Source organism: Schistocerca cancellata, chromosome 8, assembly GCF_023864275.1.
Source record: "Schistocerca cancellata isolate TAMUIC-IGC-003103 chromosome 8, iqSchCanc2.1, whole genome shotgun sequence".
NCBI lineage: Eukaryota > Metazoa > Arthropoda > Insecta > Orthoptera > Acrididae > Schistocerca > Schistocerca cancellata.
The window spans coordinates 601,011,366-601,029,570 of record NC_064633.1 but is presented as its reverse complement, the minus strand read 5'-3'; the positions used below and the strand labels follow the sequence as shown (position 1 = coordinate 601,029,570).

The following is an 18,205-nucleotide window of genomic DNA, read 5'->3' as shown; positions in this document are numbered from 1 at the left end:
TTTATTAATATATTTGGTATAAATCTCTCAATTGCTGCTGATACTATTTCTTTGAATTTAAGCAACCTCTGGTCTACACTTAAATTGTTAATTTCGAAGAAGTGGAGATAAGTCTCTCAGGAAGGTGTCAAATGAATTTTTATCTGCTTTTTTGAATAGATATATTTTTCGTTTATTTTTGTAGGATTTGGAGGTTACAATATTCATTCGTGCTATGGCAACCCTATGTTCACTAATCCCTGTATCCATTTTGATGCTTGTTACTAGCTCAGTATTATTTGTTGCTAAGAGACCAAATGTGTTTTCACAACCCTTTACTATTCGTGTGGGCTCATGAACTAACTGCTCAGAAATAATTTTCAGAGAATGCATTTAGCACAATTTTGGATGATATTTTAATCATACCTCTGGATTTAGACATGTATTTTCATCAATATATTGAGGGTAAATTAAAGTCACCACCACCTGTAATTGGGTGGTTTGGGTACGTGTTTGAAATTAAACTCAAGCTTTCTTTTAACCTTTCGGCAATTGTATCATCTGAATTGGGGGGGGGGGGGGGGGGGGTTGGTAAAAGGATCCAATTATTATTTTATTCCGGTTGCCAAGAATGACCTCTGCCCATACTAACTCACAGGAGCTATCTACTTTAATTTCATGACAAAACAAACTACTTCCAACAGCAGCAAACATGCCACCGACAACTGTGTTTAGCGTATCCTTTCAGAAAACTGTACGGTTCTTTGCAGAAATTTTGGCTGAACTTATCTCCAGATTTAGCCAGCTTTCAGTGCGTATATCAATTTGAAAATCAGTGCTTTCTGTCAGCACTTGGAGCTCTGGTACCTTCCCAACACAGCTACAACAGTTTGCAGCTGTTATACTGATGGTTCCTGTATCTATGTTCTTCCCATGTTTGGCCTGCACACTTTGAGACTGAAGCCCTTTTTTTGTTTTACCGAGACCCTCTAACCTAAAAAACTGCCCAGTTCACATCACACAGCCCTTGTTACCCGTTTAGCCACCTCCTGTGTGTAGTGGACTCCTGACATATTCAGTAGATCCCGAAACCCAACCATCCTATGGCGCAAGTCGAGTAATCTGCAGCCTATATGGTCGCAGAACCATCTGAGCCTCTGATTCAGACCCTCCACTTGGCTCTGTACAAGAGGTCCGCAATTGGTCCTGTCATCTATGCTGGAAATGGTGATTTCTACTCTCATCTCGTAAGAAAGACTGGCAGCCCTAATCACTTCTGTTAACTGCTCAAAACCAGAGCAACTTCCGATCGAAAGCGACACACATCCTTGGTACTGACGTGAACCAACTGCGGTTGGCTGCACCCTGGTATCCAGAAGGACCCATTCCACATCTGGAATGACTCCACCCGATATGCACACAGAGTGCACATTGCTTTTCTTCCCCTTCTTGGCAGCCATGTCCCTAAGGGGCCCAATAAAACACCTAAAATTGGAGCTCCCAACTACCAATAATCCCACCCTCTGCGATTGCACGGATCTTGCTAGCTGAGAAGTTTCCTTCGAAACAGGACAGGTGACTGCATCTGGCTGAGCGACTGTCAGCCACAGACAGCACCTGAAACCTGTTTGTCAGACTAACCAGGTAGGCCTTATGTGTGGCCCCCTGGGATGTCTTTCGCCATCTGCCATGTCCCAAGGCAACCTCCCACTTGACCACAGGTGAAGGGTCAACCTCAGTGTGAGCAGTAACTGGGCTGGCCTCTGATGAGGACCGATCGGGGGACTCGGATGTGCCAGATGTCAGTTGGATCCCCACGGCCAACCTACAACAGTGATGCCCATCCACTGCAGCTTCAAACTGTGTAACTGAAGCCATCACAGCCTGGAGCTGTGAGCAAAGTGTCACCAACTCCGCTTGCATCCACACACAACAGTCACATCCATGCTAAAGATCATGGAAAACTACACTACAAAGACAAACAGACTATTGACACATGCTGTGGAACTCTACTGCAGACCCTGATGAAAACACAAGAACTGTGTCTAATAAATAAGATTGATATGCAGAGATTTAAAAATTGAACTACTGAAGCACTCGGGTAAGATTAAATGATTCACCCCTGATTAGAAACTTGTAATATGTCACAAAATCAGTTTGCTTTCTGATGCAAATGAGAACATGGGAACTGTGTCATGGTTTAAATTAATGTGAAGAAGTTCAAGAAAGTAAATTATCAAAGCACACAGTTGGAATTATGCAATTTGCTCCTAGTTAGGAACTCGTGAAAGTCACAAAATCAGTTACTTTCCTGTTGCTGCTTCTGTCTTGGCTGACTGCTGCTGCCTGATGGGCTTTGTTTTCAAAAATTTAGAAGTAAGGTTAAGTTTATGTGCAGAATTCATTTCTGTTCCAGGTGACTACTGGTGAGCTATAAAGACTTCAGTAAAGACATTTTTGTAAAGAAACAAACACCACACTTTGTAGGTCTTCTGCCAACAGTTAAAATCCTTACCTGAATGTGAGAATAAGTGCTGTGTCAAAATACTGAGAAGTTTCAGCAGCAGCATCTGAATTCACATCTGAGTCTGTGTGATATTTAAAATTGTTTTTGTGGGTTTGTGAAGCCTTAATTACTGGTAGTAGTCAGACATGAGCATTAAATGTAATTTCTTGATTGCCCTTGGTAGTGAGTTGTCAAATGCCCATCATCTTGATGTAATTTGGTTTTGTGATGAGTCCTCAGACAATGTACACAACACAGTATTTAGTTAATATGACTGGATTTCACATTTATTAACACCCATAGCAACATTATGACTGAAACATTTGAACGGTGTCAAGATTTTTAACAGTGCACATTCACAAACAAATTATGAGGATGAATGCCACACAGTTGGTTTTGACTACACAGTCATTAAATGTAATTGATTTTATAATAGCTGATATCAATACACAAATGTTCATGTTGTTGACAAGGAGAAATTAACAAAATAATTAAGGCAGACCTAAAGGTTAAGTTGATAACTCTTTAACCACAGATGTTATTGTGATGGTTTCCAAGTGCGGACTTTCAATGAGATGGGAACTGCATGTTGTTAACAAGATGTGTGACAGAGATGTTGGTAAACTACATTCTACTTCAGGACTTGGTACATATGAATTACATGCTGATGCATATGTGTTATGTAATTGAATTCTAGCCATAAGTTGGAGTATGTAAAGACTGGCATATGGATAATTTGTGAAATCGGTAAATATATTGTAGTTAATAATAATTAAAGTTATAAATTAAGATAATATAATGATCAAAATTAGTAGGGATGCTGTTCTGTTGAATCATGTAGTAATTTTGTTGAACTGTATGCTAGATATTTATAATGTATTAAAGTTCACAGTACTGTACGATTGATACACTGTAAGTGTATGTGGTGTATTATAGGGTTTCATGTAAAATTTGCAGCTTAATAATTTCTCTAATTTAGTCAAATTCTTAATTTGTGGCTTATTTATATAAACATATTCATTATTTGCTTCAGAAAAGTAAGGATAACAAAATTATAATATCAAATCTAGGCAATAAACTAGCTTAAAGGCTCAAATGAAGAAAGTATTTTTGCGTGTGTCAGAAGCTTAATTACAAATAATTTCAAAGTCGATGAATTTTCATATGAAGTAAACTAGTTACTGAAAAAGCACAAAATTCGGACTACCCATTGAATTAGGTCTCTTTGTGAGTAAACTGTTGTTAGCTCTCACCATTTTTATGGTTATCTGCCAATGGAAAAATTCAATTTTTGGTTTCTTGTAATTAACAAGGTTTTAAGCAAAGCTTAACATACCATTAGAATCAGCACATTGTAAGCTATAGGGGGAATAATAAGATTACAGAAAATACTGCATGAATAACAGTTTGGGAGTTACTTCATGTACACATGGTATATGCGTTATGTGTGTAGCTCACTCAGGATACGGTGGCCGATATGTAGTGACCAGTTGTTGTTCGAAGCGCTGGGTGAGTTCATTCGTTTGTTCAGAGGGGAGGTCAATAAGTGTTTTCCATCTTTTAGACGGTTAGTGCTGACAGAATGCATGCACCTTGCAGTCTTTCTCAGACAATTTTACAGGATCTATTTGGTAAAAGAATTACATTTTTGCTTTACTCATAGCTTCATATGTCAGTTTCAAGATGATATGCCCATCATTTCATTAGCAGTCATAGTCATTGTGATATTTACATGTAAGCAAGACACTTTGGAAAATTCGGAAAAGTATGCAGTGAAAAATAGATGTCACTATGGTTTTACGTTTGGTGTATATTGCATAATATGTTGTCGCATATGAAATTTAGCTAACATATTGAATTATTCTTTAGACTGGGATAGAAGTATCTATCTGTCACCACCTTGAGAAAACTGATCTGATGTAGCACACTCATTTGCGATTGAGCCGTGCCAGCGATAAAGCCACATTGAAATATCTACAACATTCCTCATATTTCATAAACGGTTTCAGATATCAAGATGAGATTTTGGCAAATGATAGCATGCAATGATGACAGTGTTTTACAATGTCATTATTATGTAAAACTTCATTATCTGCCATGTTATTCCACTAACTACAGACTTTTTATGTGAAAGAATGTAATTTTTAATGCTTTTTTTAATGCTATGTGTTTTGGAACAACATATGTGAATGCTTTTTTGTACCAAAGATGTGCTTTTTCATAAGCTACTGACTTTACTTTTCCTCAGTTCCTCACTTGTTGTTGCTGTGGTCTTCAGTCCAGAGACTGGTTTGATGCAGCTCTCCATGCTACTCTATCCTGTGCAAGCTTCTTCATCTCCCAGTACCTACTGCAACCTACATCCTTCTGAATCTGATAAGTGTATTCATCTTTTGGTCTTCCTCTACGATTTTTACCCTCCAAGCTGCCGTCCAATACTAAATTGGTGATCCCTTGATGCCTCAGAACACGTCTGACCAACCGATCCCTTCTTCTGGTCAAGTTGTGCCACAAATTTCTCTTCTCCCCAATTCTGTTCAATACGTCCTCATTAGTTATGTGATCTACCCATCTAATCTTCAGCATTCTTCTGTAGCACCACATTTTGAAAGCATCTATTCTCTTCTTGTCCAAACTATTTATCGTCCCTGTTTCACTTCCATACATGGCTACACTCTGTACAAATACTTCTAGAAACAACTTCCTGACACTTAAATCTATACTCAATGTTAACAAATTTCTCTTCTTTGGAAATTCTTTCCTTTCCATTGCCAGTCTACATTTTATATCCTCTCTACTTACTTCGACTATTATCAGTTATTTTGCTCCCCAAATAGCAAAACTCATTTACTACTTTAAGTGTCTCATTTCCTAATCTAATTCCCTCAGTATCACCCGACTTGATTCGACTATCCATTAACCTTGTTTTCCTTTTGTTGATGTTCATCTCATATCCTCCTTTCAAGACACTATCCATTTCGTTCAGCTGCTCTTCCAAGTCCTTTGCTATCTCTGACAGAATTACAATGTCATCGGTGAACCTCAAAGTTTTTATTTCTTCTCCATGGATTTTAATACCTACTTCGAATTTTTCTTTTGTTTCCTTTACAGCGTGCTCAATATACAGATTGAATAATATCGGGGATAGGCTACAACCCTGTTTCATTCCTTTCCCAACCACTGCTTCCGTTTCATGTCCCTCGACTCTTTATAACTGCCATCTGGTTTCTGTACAAATTGTAAATAGCCTTTTGCTCCCTGTATTTTACCCCTGCCACCTTCAGAATTTGGAAGAGAGTATTCCAATCAACATTGTCAAATGCTTTCTCTAAGTCTACAAATGCTAGGAATGTAGGTTTGCCTTTCCTTAATCTTTCTTCTAAGATAAGTCGTAGGGACAGTATTGCCTCATGTGTTCCAACACTTCTACGAAATCCAAACTGATCTTCCCCGAGGTTGGCTTCTATCAGTTTTTCCATTCGTCTGTAAAGAATTCATGTTAGTATTTTGCAGCTGTGACTTATTAAACTGATAGTTCAGTAATTTTCACATCTGTCAACACCTGCCTTCTCTGGGATTGGAATTATTATATTCTTCTTGACTGGCTCTCCCAAGGCCGTCAGTAGCTATAATGGAATGTTGTCTACTCCCAGGGCCTGGTTTCAACTCAGGTCTTTCAGCGCTTTGTCAAACTCTTCACGCAGTATCCTATCTCCCATTTCGTCTTCATCTACATCCTCTTCCATTTCCATAATATTGTCCTCAAGTGCATCGCCCTTGTATAGACCCTCTATATACTCCTTCCACCTTTCTGCTTTCCCTTCTTTGTTTAGGACTGGGTTTCCATCTGAGCTCTTGATATTCATACAACTGTTTCTCTTTTTTTCTAAAGGTCTCTTTCATTTTCCTGTAGGCAGTATCTATCTTATCCCTAGTGAGGTAAGACTCTACATCCTTACATTTACCTCTACCCATCCCTGCTTAGCCATTTTGCACTTCCTGTCGATATCATTTTTGAGACATTTGTATTCCTTTTTGCCTGCTTCATTTACTGCATTTTTATATTTTCTCCTTTCATCAATTAAATTCAATATTTCTTCTGTTACCCAAGGGTTTCTACTAGCCCTCATCTTTTTATCTATTTGATCCCCTGCTGCCTCCACTATTTCATCCCTCAGAGCTACCCATTCTTCTTCTACTGTATTTCTTTCGCACATTCCTGTCCATTGTTCCCTTATGCTCTCCCTGAAACTCTGTACAACCTCTGGTTTAGTCACTTTATCCAGGTCCCATCTCCTTAAATTCCCACCTTTTTGCAGTTTCTTCAGTTTTAATCTACAGTTCATATCCAATAGAAATGTCTTACAATTAAAAACCTGATACCTTTTAGTATCTCCAGGGTTCTTCCATGTATACAATCTTCTTTCATGATTCTTATACCAAGTGTTAGCTATGATTAAGTTATGCTCTGTCCAAAATTCTACCAGGCGGCTTCCGCTTTCATTTCTTAGCCCCAATCCATATTCACTTGCTATGTTTCCTTCTCTCCCTTTTCCTACTCTTGAATTCCAGTCACCCATGACTATTAAATTTCTGTCTCCCTTCACTACCTGAATAATTTCTTTTATCTCATCATACATTTCATCAATTTTTTCATCATCTGCAGAGCTAGTTGGCATATAAACTTGTACTACTGTAGTAGGCGTGGGCTTCGTGTCTATCTTGGCCACAATAATGTGTTCACTATGCTGTTTGTAGTAGCTTACCCTTACTCCTATTTTTTTTATTCATTATTAAACCCACTCCTGCATTACCCTTATTTGATTTTGTATTTATAACCCTGTATTCACCTGACCAAAAGTCTTGTTCCCCCTGCCACCGAACTTCACTAATTCCCACTACATCTAACTTTAACGTATCCATTTCCCTTTTTAAATTTTCTAACTTACCTGCCCGATTAAGGGATCTGACATTCCATGCTCCGAGCCGTAGAACGCCAGTTTTCTTTCCCCTGATAAGAACGTCCTCTTGAGTAGTCCCCACCCGACTATTTTATCTCTGGAATATTTTACTCAAGACGCCATCATCATTTAATCATACAGTAAAGGTGCATGCCCTCGGGAAAAATTATGGCTGTAGTTTCCCCTTGCTTTCAGCCGCTCGCAGTACCAGAACAAGGCCATTTTGGCTAGTGTTACAAGGCCAGATCAGTCAATCATCCAGACTGTTACCCCTGCAACTACTGAAAAGGGTGCTGCCCCTCTTCAGGAACCACATGTTTGTTTGGCCTCTCAACAGATACCCCTCCATTGTGGTTGCACCTACGGGACAGCTATCTGTATCGCTGAGGCATGCAAGCCTTCCCCACCAACAGGAAGGTCCATGGTTCATGGGTGGGGATGGGGGTTCCTCACTTAATGAACTTAATAAACCACCGTTTCAGAATTGTTTCGCAATTGTGTCTGCGCAACGTGTTAGTGAGGTGAGACTGTGTAAATGCCGTGGTGTTGTGGCAAAAGAAGTCAAATTTTTACGTGGCAACCAGAGAAAAGCGTAGGTTTTACTCAAAATTAGCCACTTATGACACTTCTTTGAAAGTTACCAATGGTTAACAGGCCAGGTGAAAATAAATTGCTACATTTTCGGATGAATTCTTTTTAGATACTAACAAAAGCAGAGGTGACAGTAGACCTTTTTGAATGTTCACCATGCATGTGTGGGCATGGAGGGGCCGCACTTAATATTTACGAAGCATGTGACTGTAGGCTTCAGTCTGGAGTAGTACTTCCCCTCCAGCCCTTGGCATTTCCCCCACAGTGATCTGAGCGATCCCCCACCACCGTTGCTCTCCTTACGCTTCCTTAGCTGATTGTGCACCTAGCGGCCATGGTATTTTGCGCATACTATATAAATGGAATCAGTTGAGGGACTAAAAAAGAAGTTGGTTATTTAATGAATAGCAGTATAGCAAATGAAGCTATTCCATCTTGCTGCATTTCTACTTTTAATGTTAGAACCGTTCATAAACAACTGTGTGTTGCTCAAGGTGCAGTGAAGACATGCATGCCAGTAATAACTAGGAAACAGCTCCGGGAACAGACTTTAGAGGAAAACAGTTATAACTGTAATGAGAATCATATGGAAGTGAGTGGAAAAATTGATGGTAGCTAGACCGAGGAACATCTGCAATATACTGTGATGATAACCTAATGGCAGTTGGACATATGAGACCTGGTAACACACAAGAGCAACAGGGAAGTGTTCAGCTGAGGGCTGTAATCTGCTGAAAAGACTAGAAGAGGCCTGCATCCAGCAGTGAATGTCAAATGGCTGGTGGTGATATCATGATTTAATGCTCCCAACACTAATTTACATCAGAGATGTGTTCCTTTGATGGTCACACTCATTCAGGCACTCTTTATATTGTTCAAAGCAGTTGAGTTGCTGTTATGTTTTCAAGTTTGTTGTCAGTTGTTGTTTCTATGTTTGAACATGTGACACTATTGGATTCTGTGAAACATCTGTGGTCCAAAAACAAGTGCCTGAACTTTATGGAGACATTGAGTCCAGTCAAAATCATCCTTCCAGTAGTGCTTACTTATCATTTGTTGTAGAGAAATCTATATGAAATCACTCACCATTTTAAATTTTGTTGTGGAAATGTTTTGTTGGACATAATAATACTAGATAGGTTTTTAAGCAAATACATTAGAAACAAATGTCAAATAATTCTGGATGCTCTTTGGGTATGAATTGCAAACAGGTTGCTAATTTTTGTTGACTTTATTTTACTTCTTTGTGTGTGTGTGTGTGTGTGTGTGTGTGTGTGTGTGCGCGTGCTTGTGTGTGTGTTGACGAAGGCCTTAGTATTGTGAAAGTCTTTTTGTTGTGCGTATCTGTGACTCAGCATCTCCATTTCCTGAATTCCTGTTAGAAGATTTCTAGTGTAATAGTGGATAATCATTAAAACCTGTGTTTTGCGATTTAAGATTGTGCATGAACATTTCCGTAATTTAATAAAGTTGTGTATGTTGAGAAAACAGGTGTTGAACTTCCAAGAAACCAATGTTGGGTATGATTGTAACACACTATCATTGGATATGTACAGTGCAATTCTCTCTGCCAGGTAGAATGGCCTGGTTAGGTGTATATAGTGTGTGAACAGTATGAGATGTTGAGTAATCACTGTGATTGACAAGGAGATGCCACATACTCATGTGAGTCAATGTTATCAGTACCTGGCAGAGTTTGAAAGGGGTCTCATTTGGGCCCCCATTTGGCTGGCTGGTTGAATCTTGCAATATCCAGGTTTGTGGGGCATTTGCATGTGACGACAATGGTCACACATTGGACTGCATGGGAACATGAGAGAGAATGTACTTGTTGACAATGTTCCAGTTGACCACGTCTGACCACCACAAGGAAGGATCACCGTACTGGTACCGAGCTAATTGTAACCCCTTGACATCTGTGCCTGCCATTCGAGAACAGATAATGGATCTTCTGCAATGTTCTTTGCCATCCCACATCATTGGTCGGAGACTAGCGGGAGCCAGAATAGGCTGCTGTTAACACAATGCAGGTGGCTGTGTTTGGAGTGGTATTGTGCTTAGGAAGCATGGACTGCTGATGAATGACACTGCATTGTGTTTAGTTATGAACTGCAGATCTACGCTACTCCAGATGACCATTGTTGGCAAATATAGTGGTTTCCTGAGGAAAGGTCCCATTCTTCCTTTGTTTTGTAGAGGTGCAGCAATGTCATGCCTGGTGTCAGAGTTTGGGAAGCCATCAGGTATGACTACAGATTACAGCTGGTAGGGATGGAAGGAACTCTGACGGCACAATAGTGTGTCTCAGACATCTTGCGTCCTATGATGTTACCTCTCATGTGATGGTATTGTGGGGCTATTTCCAGCAGGACAGTGCACATCCACACATAGCACATCTCTCTCTGGACTGTCTGTGTGATTTCAAGGTGTTTCTGTAGTCAGTAACATCCCCAGACCTGTCTCCAATAGAACATGTGTGTTACCAGCTCGGAAGTCAACACCACTCCAATGGCAGTATTCAGGGAATCGAGAACCGGTTACAACAGCTGTGAGCTAGCTTACCTGAGGAGGGGAGGACACAGTGGGTTTATGACACCCTTCCCAACTGAAACATGTGTGCATCCATGCCAGTGGGGATGTGCAATGTGTAGGTGCTTGACTTTTTTTGGGCAGCCATTGTATTTAATTACAAAATCTATTGCATGTATTATTATAATCAATAATCTTGATTTGACAGCTTTTATGATGCAGTTTGCTGTTTGATAAAATACATTCCAAGGCATGTAACACTAACACATGTGCACTATAGCTGTGATAAATTTCCTCATTTCAGTGAGACTAATTGAATTTCAGTTTGCCAATGCATCGGTGGTAGAAAGAGAATTCATGTTTTGTGGCTTTTGTATGCTCTGTTGGGCATTCAGATTTGTGTGATATTTTGCATATTTCATTGCAGAATCTGTTTGAAAGCATGGAAGTGGGTGGGGTATGTTCTCATTTAAATTCATTACATTGCAGTCCTAAAAATGCCATAGTAACTGGCAGTCGACAGCATTTGTACAGTTTTTCCTGGACCCTATTCAGTGCAAAGTTATTACCCCTACTCTTAGTTTTTCAGGCTCAGTGGACATAACTATCAGAAGAAAATAATCATTGCTTGAATGTCATGATATCCACTCTCCTTTACTGATTTCCCAGCAAAATGTCATACTTGCAAATAAACCAACCACAGAATTATATATGCAAAGTACTGTCAATTGAATAATGAATAAAAATTGTGAATATTTCAGTTTCAACACTTATTTTTTTGAGATTTTGTAATTTCTTCTTGAAAATAGTCTTCCTCATTACCAGTGTCATGTATTACACCAAAGTATGAGGATTAAACTTAGCTTTCCTGAAATGAAAGTCATGCAATAACTCATGAATTACATCATCGTCCAACAGACATGTGCTTCACTACTTTGATGCAGCCGACACACGATCTTCCAATACACTCTGCATAATATGGGGATCAGTGCCTAAATTATGGTCTCCACTAACCAGCCATTAAAAACAGGAGCTGTAAATGTGCGCAGAGCAACAAAGGATAACATTGAAAAGTTCTTCATGTAAAATTATGGGTTGTGAATTTTTAGGAATGCCAACAAAGGCCATATCTATACAGGCACTGGCCGCAAGCTGTTAACATTTTATAGTTACAAAAACAACATTTAAAATTTGTTGGAGATCTCTTTCATTACAGAAGCAGAAGAAACATAGAATTGTCCTAGACAGTCTGCCTTTCTCATCATCAACACACTGTAGTAAATTCAAAGGTAGCTATAGAGGTCCTTTAATAAAAAATTTAATGTCACATGTAAAAGAAGAAGGTAAGATTTGTCTTCAGCTTAACAAGGAGCTTACATTAACCAGCTTGTGTAACATACTGAATATTTTGCAGCCAAATAAATATTGAAGAAGTTTCTTTTATTTCATATTAGTAGTTTTGTGTCTGCGTAAGTGTGGAAACACTGCAAAATCATCCTATTGGCACAGTGTCGCAGCTCTTGACAACAATGATTGCTCAATGTGGAAAGTGGGGAGTGGGGCCCTGGAAGAGGAAGGAAAACTCAACATGTGGGTAAATTTACAGGGAGCAGAGAGCCCAAACACTGTGTAGAGACTGGCATGAATGAAAGCACAAAATGTGACCAGTGCAAGTGACCAGAACAACTAGCAGGCAGAAACAAGAGCACAGTGAGATGTAGAAACCAGATCCATGTTAGTTAATCTCATTGTAGGCCTCACTGGCATGGCCTATCACCAGTGGCAGCTAAACAGCTGGGTCAGTGGTTCTGTCCATATGATTCTACACACACTCTGTCTGTGGTACTTTCTGTACTACTTTGCTGTGAAATCCATGCCAGCACATATATGTCCATATGGGTGTCCACTGGCAGGGATACTAAAAATAGAAACAAACATAAATGGAAGATGATACAACACTAAATTTGGGAAGACAGTGGTCTGAAGGATTAAGTTGGAATTTCACTAGACTTGAGGTCAAAAGAAATCCAGTAAAACCAGATGCCAAAATCATCAATACCCTTTTTCATTGTTAATTTCCCACTTCTCCTTTACAAATAAGTCCCCCTTCGCTTGGTTATGTAATTCCTGAGTAGCCTCATTTCCTTAGACTCTTTACTTTCTATAGCCGGATGGAGAAACATTAGGTTCTAGAATAAGTCATTATTACCAGCTGAAAAGTAGTGGTTTCTTTTTTTATAACTTTATTTTAGTTTCATGTTTCACTTTTTGTACTATTTAATCTTTTGCATAATGTATTTATCATTGTAAGAAATGGTAAAATTTTCGTTATTTATTGGTTTGTCTCTTTGCAGCCATTCAACGAAGTCTGTACTAGATTTTGTAAACAGCAGTGAAAATGCTATTTTTGTTGTAAATACTGTGCACCTGATTTCACAATTAGCAGACAACCTCATTATTGCCTGTGGTGGCCTTTTACCTTTGTTGGCATCTGCAACATCACCTAATGTGAGTTACTGAAAATATGAATAACCAATCAAAATATTTTAATACTGTTAGTTAATAATCAATTACTTTCAATTTCAGTGCGAGCTTGATGTAATCGAACCTACTCAGGGTATGCCTATTGAAGTCGCTGTTTCATTCCTGCAGCGGCTTGTCAACATGGCAGATGTTCTTATTTTTGCCAGTTCACTCAATTTTGGTGAACTAGAGGCTGAGAAAAATATGTCAAGTGGTGGAATTCTTAGACAATGCTTGAGACTAGTGAGTTGTATGCTTTGGGATTGTAGCTGTTGCATGTAAAGATTTTTCAGTATAACGTGCAGTGTACATAATATTAAATTAATTCCAGGTATGTACCTGTGCTGTGCGAAACTGTCTGGAATGTAAAGAACGCTCGAGACAGTTTCCAACACCCACTCCAACAACTGTCAACAACAACAACAAAGCAGCTCATCTTCAGTCACTCATTAGAGGGGTTCAGGCATCACCCAAGGTATGGGAGTAGAACCTGTTTTTTACTGAAAAAGAAATTTATTGGTAATTACATGATAATAGAAATTATACAATGGAAACTATTTTTTTAAAAAAAAGGTCAGACACACACTCCTGTGGAGATGAATGGTGGTTGGCACTTAGGCACATGAAAAGTTCAAATAATTGAATTAACTTTTGAGCTTAGGCTTTGGGCAGGTAAGTGTGGTTGTAAATGTGAGAGTGGGCTCCAGCAAAGACAGTCAACAACTACAGACATATGTTCCTCCATTTCAGGCAGCAGGGATACCATATGGAGCCTGCAGTAGATAACAGATATGGTACCCTATAGCTTCTCAGTACTACTTGTGGTGCCCTCAAATAGAAAACATGTCAAAACTTTGCTTTAAGACAGTGCTGCTTCTTGCACATAACCTGAGAAGAGTTCATAAGTTAAATCTGCTCAGAAAGCCTATGCTCTCTTGTAGAAGAATGTGTTTTCATTACCTGCATACTGAACAAATGATTTCTTCAGTGATTGACTGTATAAGAAAATCAAAACTCCTTAAACATGTAGCTGCTTTCGGTATTTGTTGTGCAGTTGACCTGCTGGAAAAAAATTCTAGCATTTCAGTTCAAGTATTTATGGCTTAAGGAATATAATATTGGAGAAAATTTTCTTTTATATTTTCCTTACAACTATAACCAAAATTGCAACAGCCCTACTTGATTTCCATTCTGACTACAGAACGGCATGTGCCATCATAGAATAGATTCATGTAATATTTCACATGTGTAAAATGTGCTGAAGATGTTGGTTAACAGTTTGTGTGTTAAAGGCAGAGATTGTTTCCGTGACTCTTAAGAATAATAGTTATAGCATGTAACTCATTACTGAATGTGCTAAGACAATAAATAATTGTGAGTCTGTCACATCCGTCAATCAGATGTTTCCACTAACAGAAACATTAATATTGTTGCAGAATATAGTTGAAAATCTTGCTAGCCAGTCGAGCCCAGTAAAAGACCCAGAGAAACTCTTACAAGACATGGATGTAAATAGACTGCGAGCAGTAATTTATAGAGATGTGGTAAGTATCATTCATGTTTTGAGCTCTATTTGTTTTTTATATGTGTTTAATATATGAGATTATTCTTTAGTGTTTATTACTGTGTGAGTGAACATTTGAGACTAGCACATACATGGGTTTAGAGCTACAATCTCTATTAAAGCAGTCATAAATCTGAAGATTGTTTTGAACACATACCTTGGAGTTAGTATGCCGTTTCCGTGCTTCAAGTTTTGAATGGTTTTAACAAACCATTTATAGGGGGACCTACAGTTTAACATGAATTCCAAACCACAGTGCAGCCCAGCATTCTCTACATCAACAAATATTGCCAGTGGTGAAAGAAGTGATAAGAGATAGATAAAAATCCTAGGATAGGCAGTAGATTGAACCCGAGACCTACGGATTTTTGGCTGGCAATTTTTCACAGAGCCACTGAGCCGTTACAGTTTTAGAAACATCAAAACTTAAAAGTAAACTGAAATCAAAATAAAATTCAAAACAAAATAATGAATTACGATCTCTTCAGAAGCATACAGATGTGGATAGTAAAAAGCAGGAAGATTAGGGTTAAACGTACCATTCTATCCCATTAAATACAAGGGTATTAGAGATGGAGCACAAGCATATATGAGGGTAAGTCAGTTATTATCTACAATTTATATTTTTGTTTATTTTGGTAGTACTGTTGTTTTACATTGATGACACATGCTTTGTTTATTTGTTGTTATATCTTTGCGATTTTCAAGCTGCTAGGTTAGCTTTGTTATCGCTGCCATGCTGTTAATCATGGCTGTTCCGCTGTCTACTTGCACCAAAGAAGAGCAATGTTCAGTGATCTGGGAACAGTGTTTTGTGACAACGGACTGCCTATGAATGGATTGAAAATTTCCAAAATGGTTGCATAAGTGTTACACACGATGAAGGAGCCAAATGACCATTTACCGCCACAAGTGAAGAAACCATTGAGCGTTCACGTGAAATGATTCTCTTAGACAGATGATTAACTATTGACAAAGTGCCACTTCGTCTGCAAATTAGTCACAGTTCTGCCTGCAAAATCATCCACAACAGACTTGGGTTTCATAAAGTTTGTGCGAGATGGGTCCCAAAACAACTCACACAGTTGCATAAACAAACACGCTTGGACATCTGCAAAAAACATTTGGATCGCTATTGTAACGAAGGGGACAACCTCTTAGACAGGATCATTACTGGTGAAGAATCATGGATCCATCATTACAAGCCGGAGAGTAAATGGCAGAGTATGGAATGTGGAATGGAAACATCCAAATTCGCCATGCAAGAAAAAGCTCAAGACCCAACCATCTACAGGAAAACTGATGCTTATGGTTTTTTGGGATGCATAAGGTCCAGTACTGGAACATTATGGGAAAGAGGCACAACAATAAACAGTGTACATTACAGTGAGATGCTTACTGCCAGGTTAAAGCCTGCAATTCAAAGCAAATGCTGAGGATTGCTGTCAAAAGGTGTTGTGTTGTTGCACAACAATGCCCGTCCACATACTGCTGCCCACACTGCTGAAACGCTCCAGAAACTCAAATTTGCAGTACTGGATCATCCTCCATATAGTCCCGATCTTGCCCTTTTTGACTATCACTTGTTTGGTCTACTCAAACAGGCATTAAGGGTACATCTATTTGCCTTGGACAATGCAATGAAAGAAGTGGTGCATTCCTGGCTCGCAGCTCAGCCGAGAACCTTCTTTTATGAGGGCATCAGGAAGCTTGTATGATGAGGGACTAAGTGCGTTGAAATGCAAAGAGACTATGTCAAAAAATGATGTTCTTCTAAGTTTCCTATTTGATTACAGTAAAATTTTTAACTACTTTGTGGATAATAATTGACTTACCCTTGTTCATCTATTTGCTGCAAACCACTGTGCACTTCATGGAGGAGGGCACTTCACATTGTTCCACATTTTAATGTTTCTTCCTGTTTCATTCGCATATGGAGTATGAGAAGAATGATTGATTAAATATCTCTGTGCAAACTGTTATTATCGTACTCTCCTCTTCATTGGCACTATGGTAGCGATATGTGGGAGTTGTTAGTGTATTACTAGGTTCCTCACTCTTAAACACTTGCCAGTTCAGGTTTTCAACATTTTCATGGCAGTCTCCCATGAGTCAAGCATACATGTGACCATTCATGCTGCCCTTCTTTGTGTACATTCAGTAGTACTCTATTTGGTACACGTCCCATGCAACTGAGCAATATTTGAGGGGGGATCACATAAATATTTTGTAAGCAATCTCTTTTGCAGACTGATTGCATTTTCACAGTATCTTATCAATGAAGTTATGTCTGCTACCTGCTTCACTGACAATTCAGCATTTTGTGATTATTCCATTTTGTATCCTAATGTGGTTAAAATAGGGGCTAACTTGGCTATATATTCTGTATAGAATTTTCCAAATGTCAAGGGAACAATCCCAATATTGCCCTAACTGACTTACGGGAACCACAGAAAGCCTGAAACTGGATGGTCAAATGGGGTTTGAACCACCACTCTTCCTAAATGTAAGTCCACTGTGCTATTGTTGCCCACCTCACTCAGTAGAGGGACTGAGGAATACTGAGTTTGAAAATCATAATATGCAAAGCTGGGACTGCAGATAGACAGTTAGACTGGGTTGAGAGGGTGTGTATGTTGTGTTGGGAAATAGAAGAAGAGAGGTCCCCATGGGCTCTTGCTGTATCTGTATGCAGCAGTTCAGATAAGTATCCCTATCAGTAGCTAGTCCCACAGGCTGTTCCTTAAAAGCTGCATAAGCCATGAAATTCCCTCCCTCCCTCACAGTGGCCAAACTTTAAAAATTCCCTTCTCATGATGTGACCCCCTTCTTTCACAGCAAACCTCAAATTCTGCTGATCCTTATCCCTCACCAACCTGATTCTACATAAAGGGACTCAATGAAACATGTATCCCTATACTACCTCTGCTCCCTCTGCAAGATCCTATTACTTAGCAGTCCCAACTTCTGCCCCATATATCCCAAATTGAAACCATTGCCCACTAGTACCTGGAAGAGTGCTCAAGACACCACTCGAAAAATTATCATATTTATTACCTCAATGCACTACTCTCCTTCAGTACCTACCCTACCACCCAGTGAACCCTCTCATCAACCCCACATATCAGCCATACCCTGCCCTGCTGACCTTTAGCATCTACCACATCCTACTAGACTCCCTCCCTATGTCCTACAAAAACCAGAACCTAAACACACCCAAAAGACTGTTGTCAATCCATCCACCAAAAATTTCAGTCCTTCAGAAGTTTGTCATATCCAGAGGCCTCACCTTCAGCCCCACACAACGCTGGACTGGTCAAAGACCTACCCTCCTTCTCCCACTCTGTACAGTGGAAATACTTATTTGATGCTGATACCTCCAACCAAAGTAATCAAATCCCAACACTTAATCTCATTGCTGTGACTTCATACCACCACCCTCTTTCCCATTTAGTCACCAACTGGTTACCTGCTAAAAATTCTTTACCTCTAACTTGGTCTTGTCATCCTTCAGGTGCTTTCCCAAGAACGCAAACCTCTCAATGGAATAAA

At 39.2% G+C, this 18,205-nt stretch overlaps 1 protein-coding gene across 1 annotated transcript in view; it reads left to right on the top strand.

Moving 5' to 3' along the window:
* Nucleotides 1-18,205, top strand: part of LOC126095706 (neurobeachin-like) — a 794,263-nt gene that overhangs the window by 574,940 nt on the left and 201,118 nt on the right. Inside the window, exons 22-25 of the mRNA XM_049910457.1 lie at nt 12,921-13,074; nt 13,153-13,332; nt 13,421-13,564; nt 14,526-14,633. Of these exons, the coding sequence (XP_049766414.1) occupies nt 12,921-13,074; nt 13,153-13,332; nt 13,421-13,564; nt 14,526-14,633 (586 nt within the window). The remainder of the gene's footprint in view (nt 1-12,920; nt 13,075-13,152; nt 13,333-13,420; nt 13,565-14,525; nt 14,634-18,205) is intronic.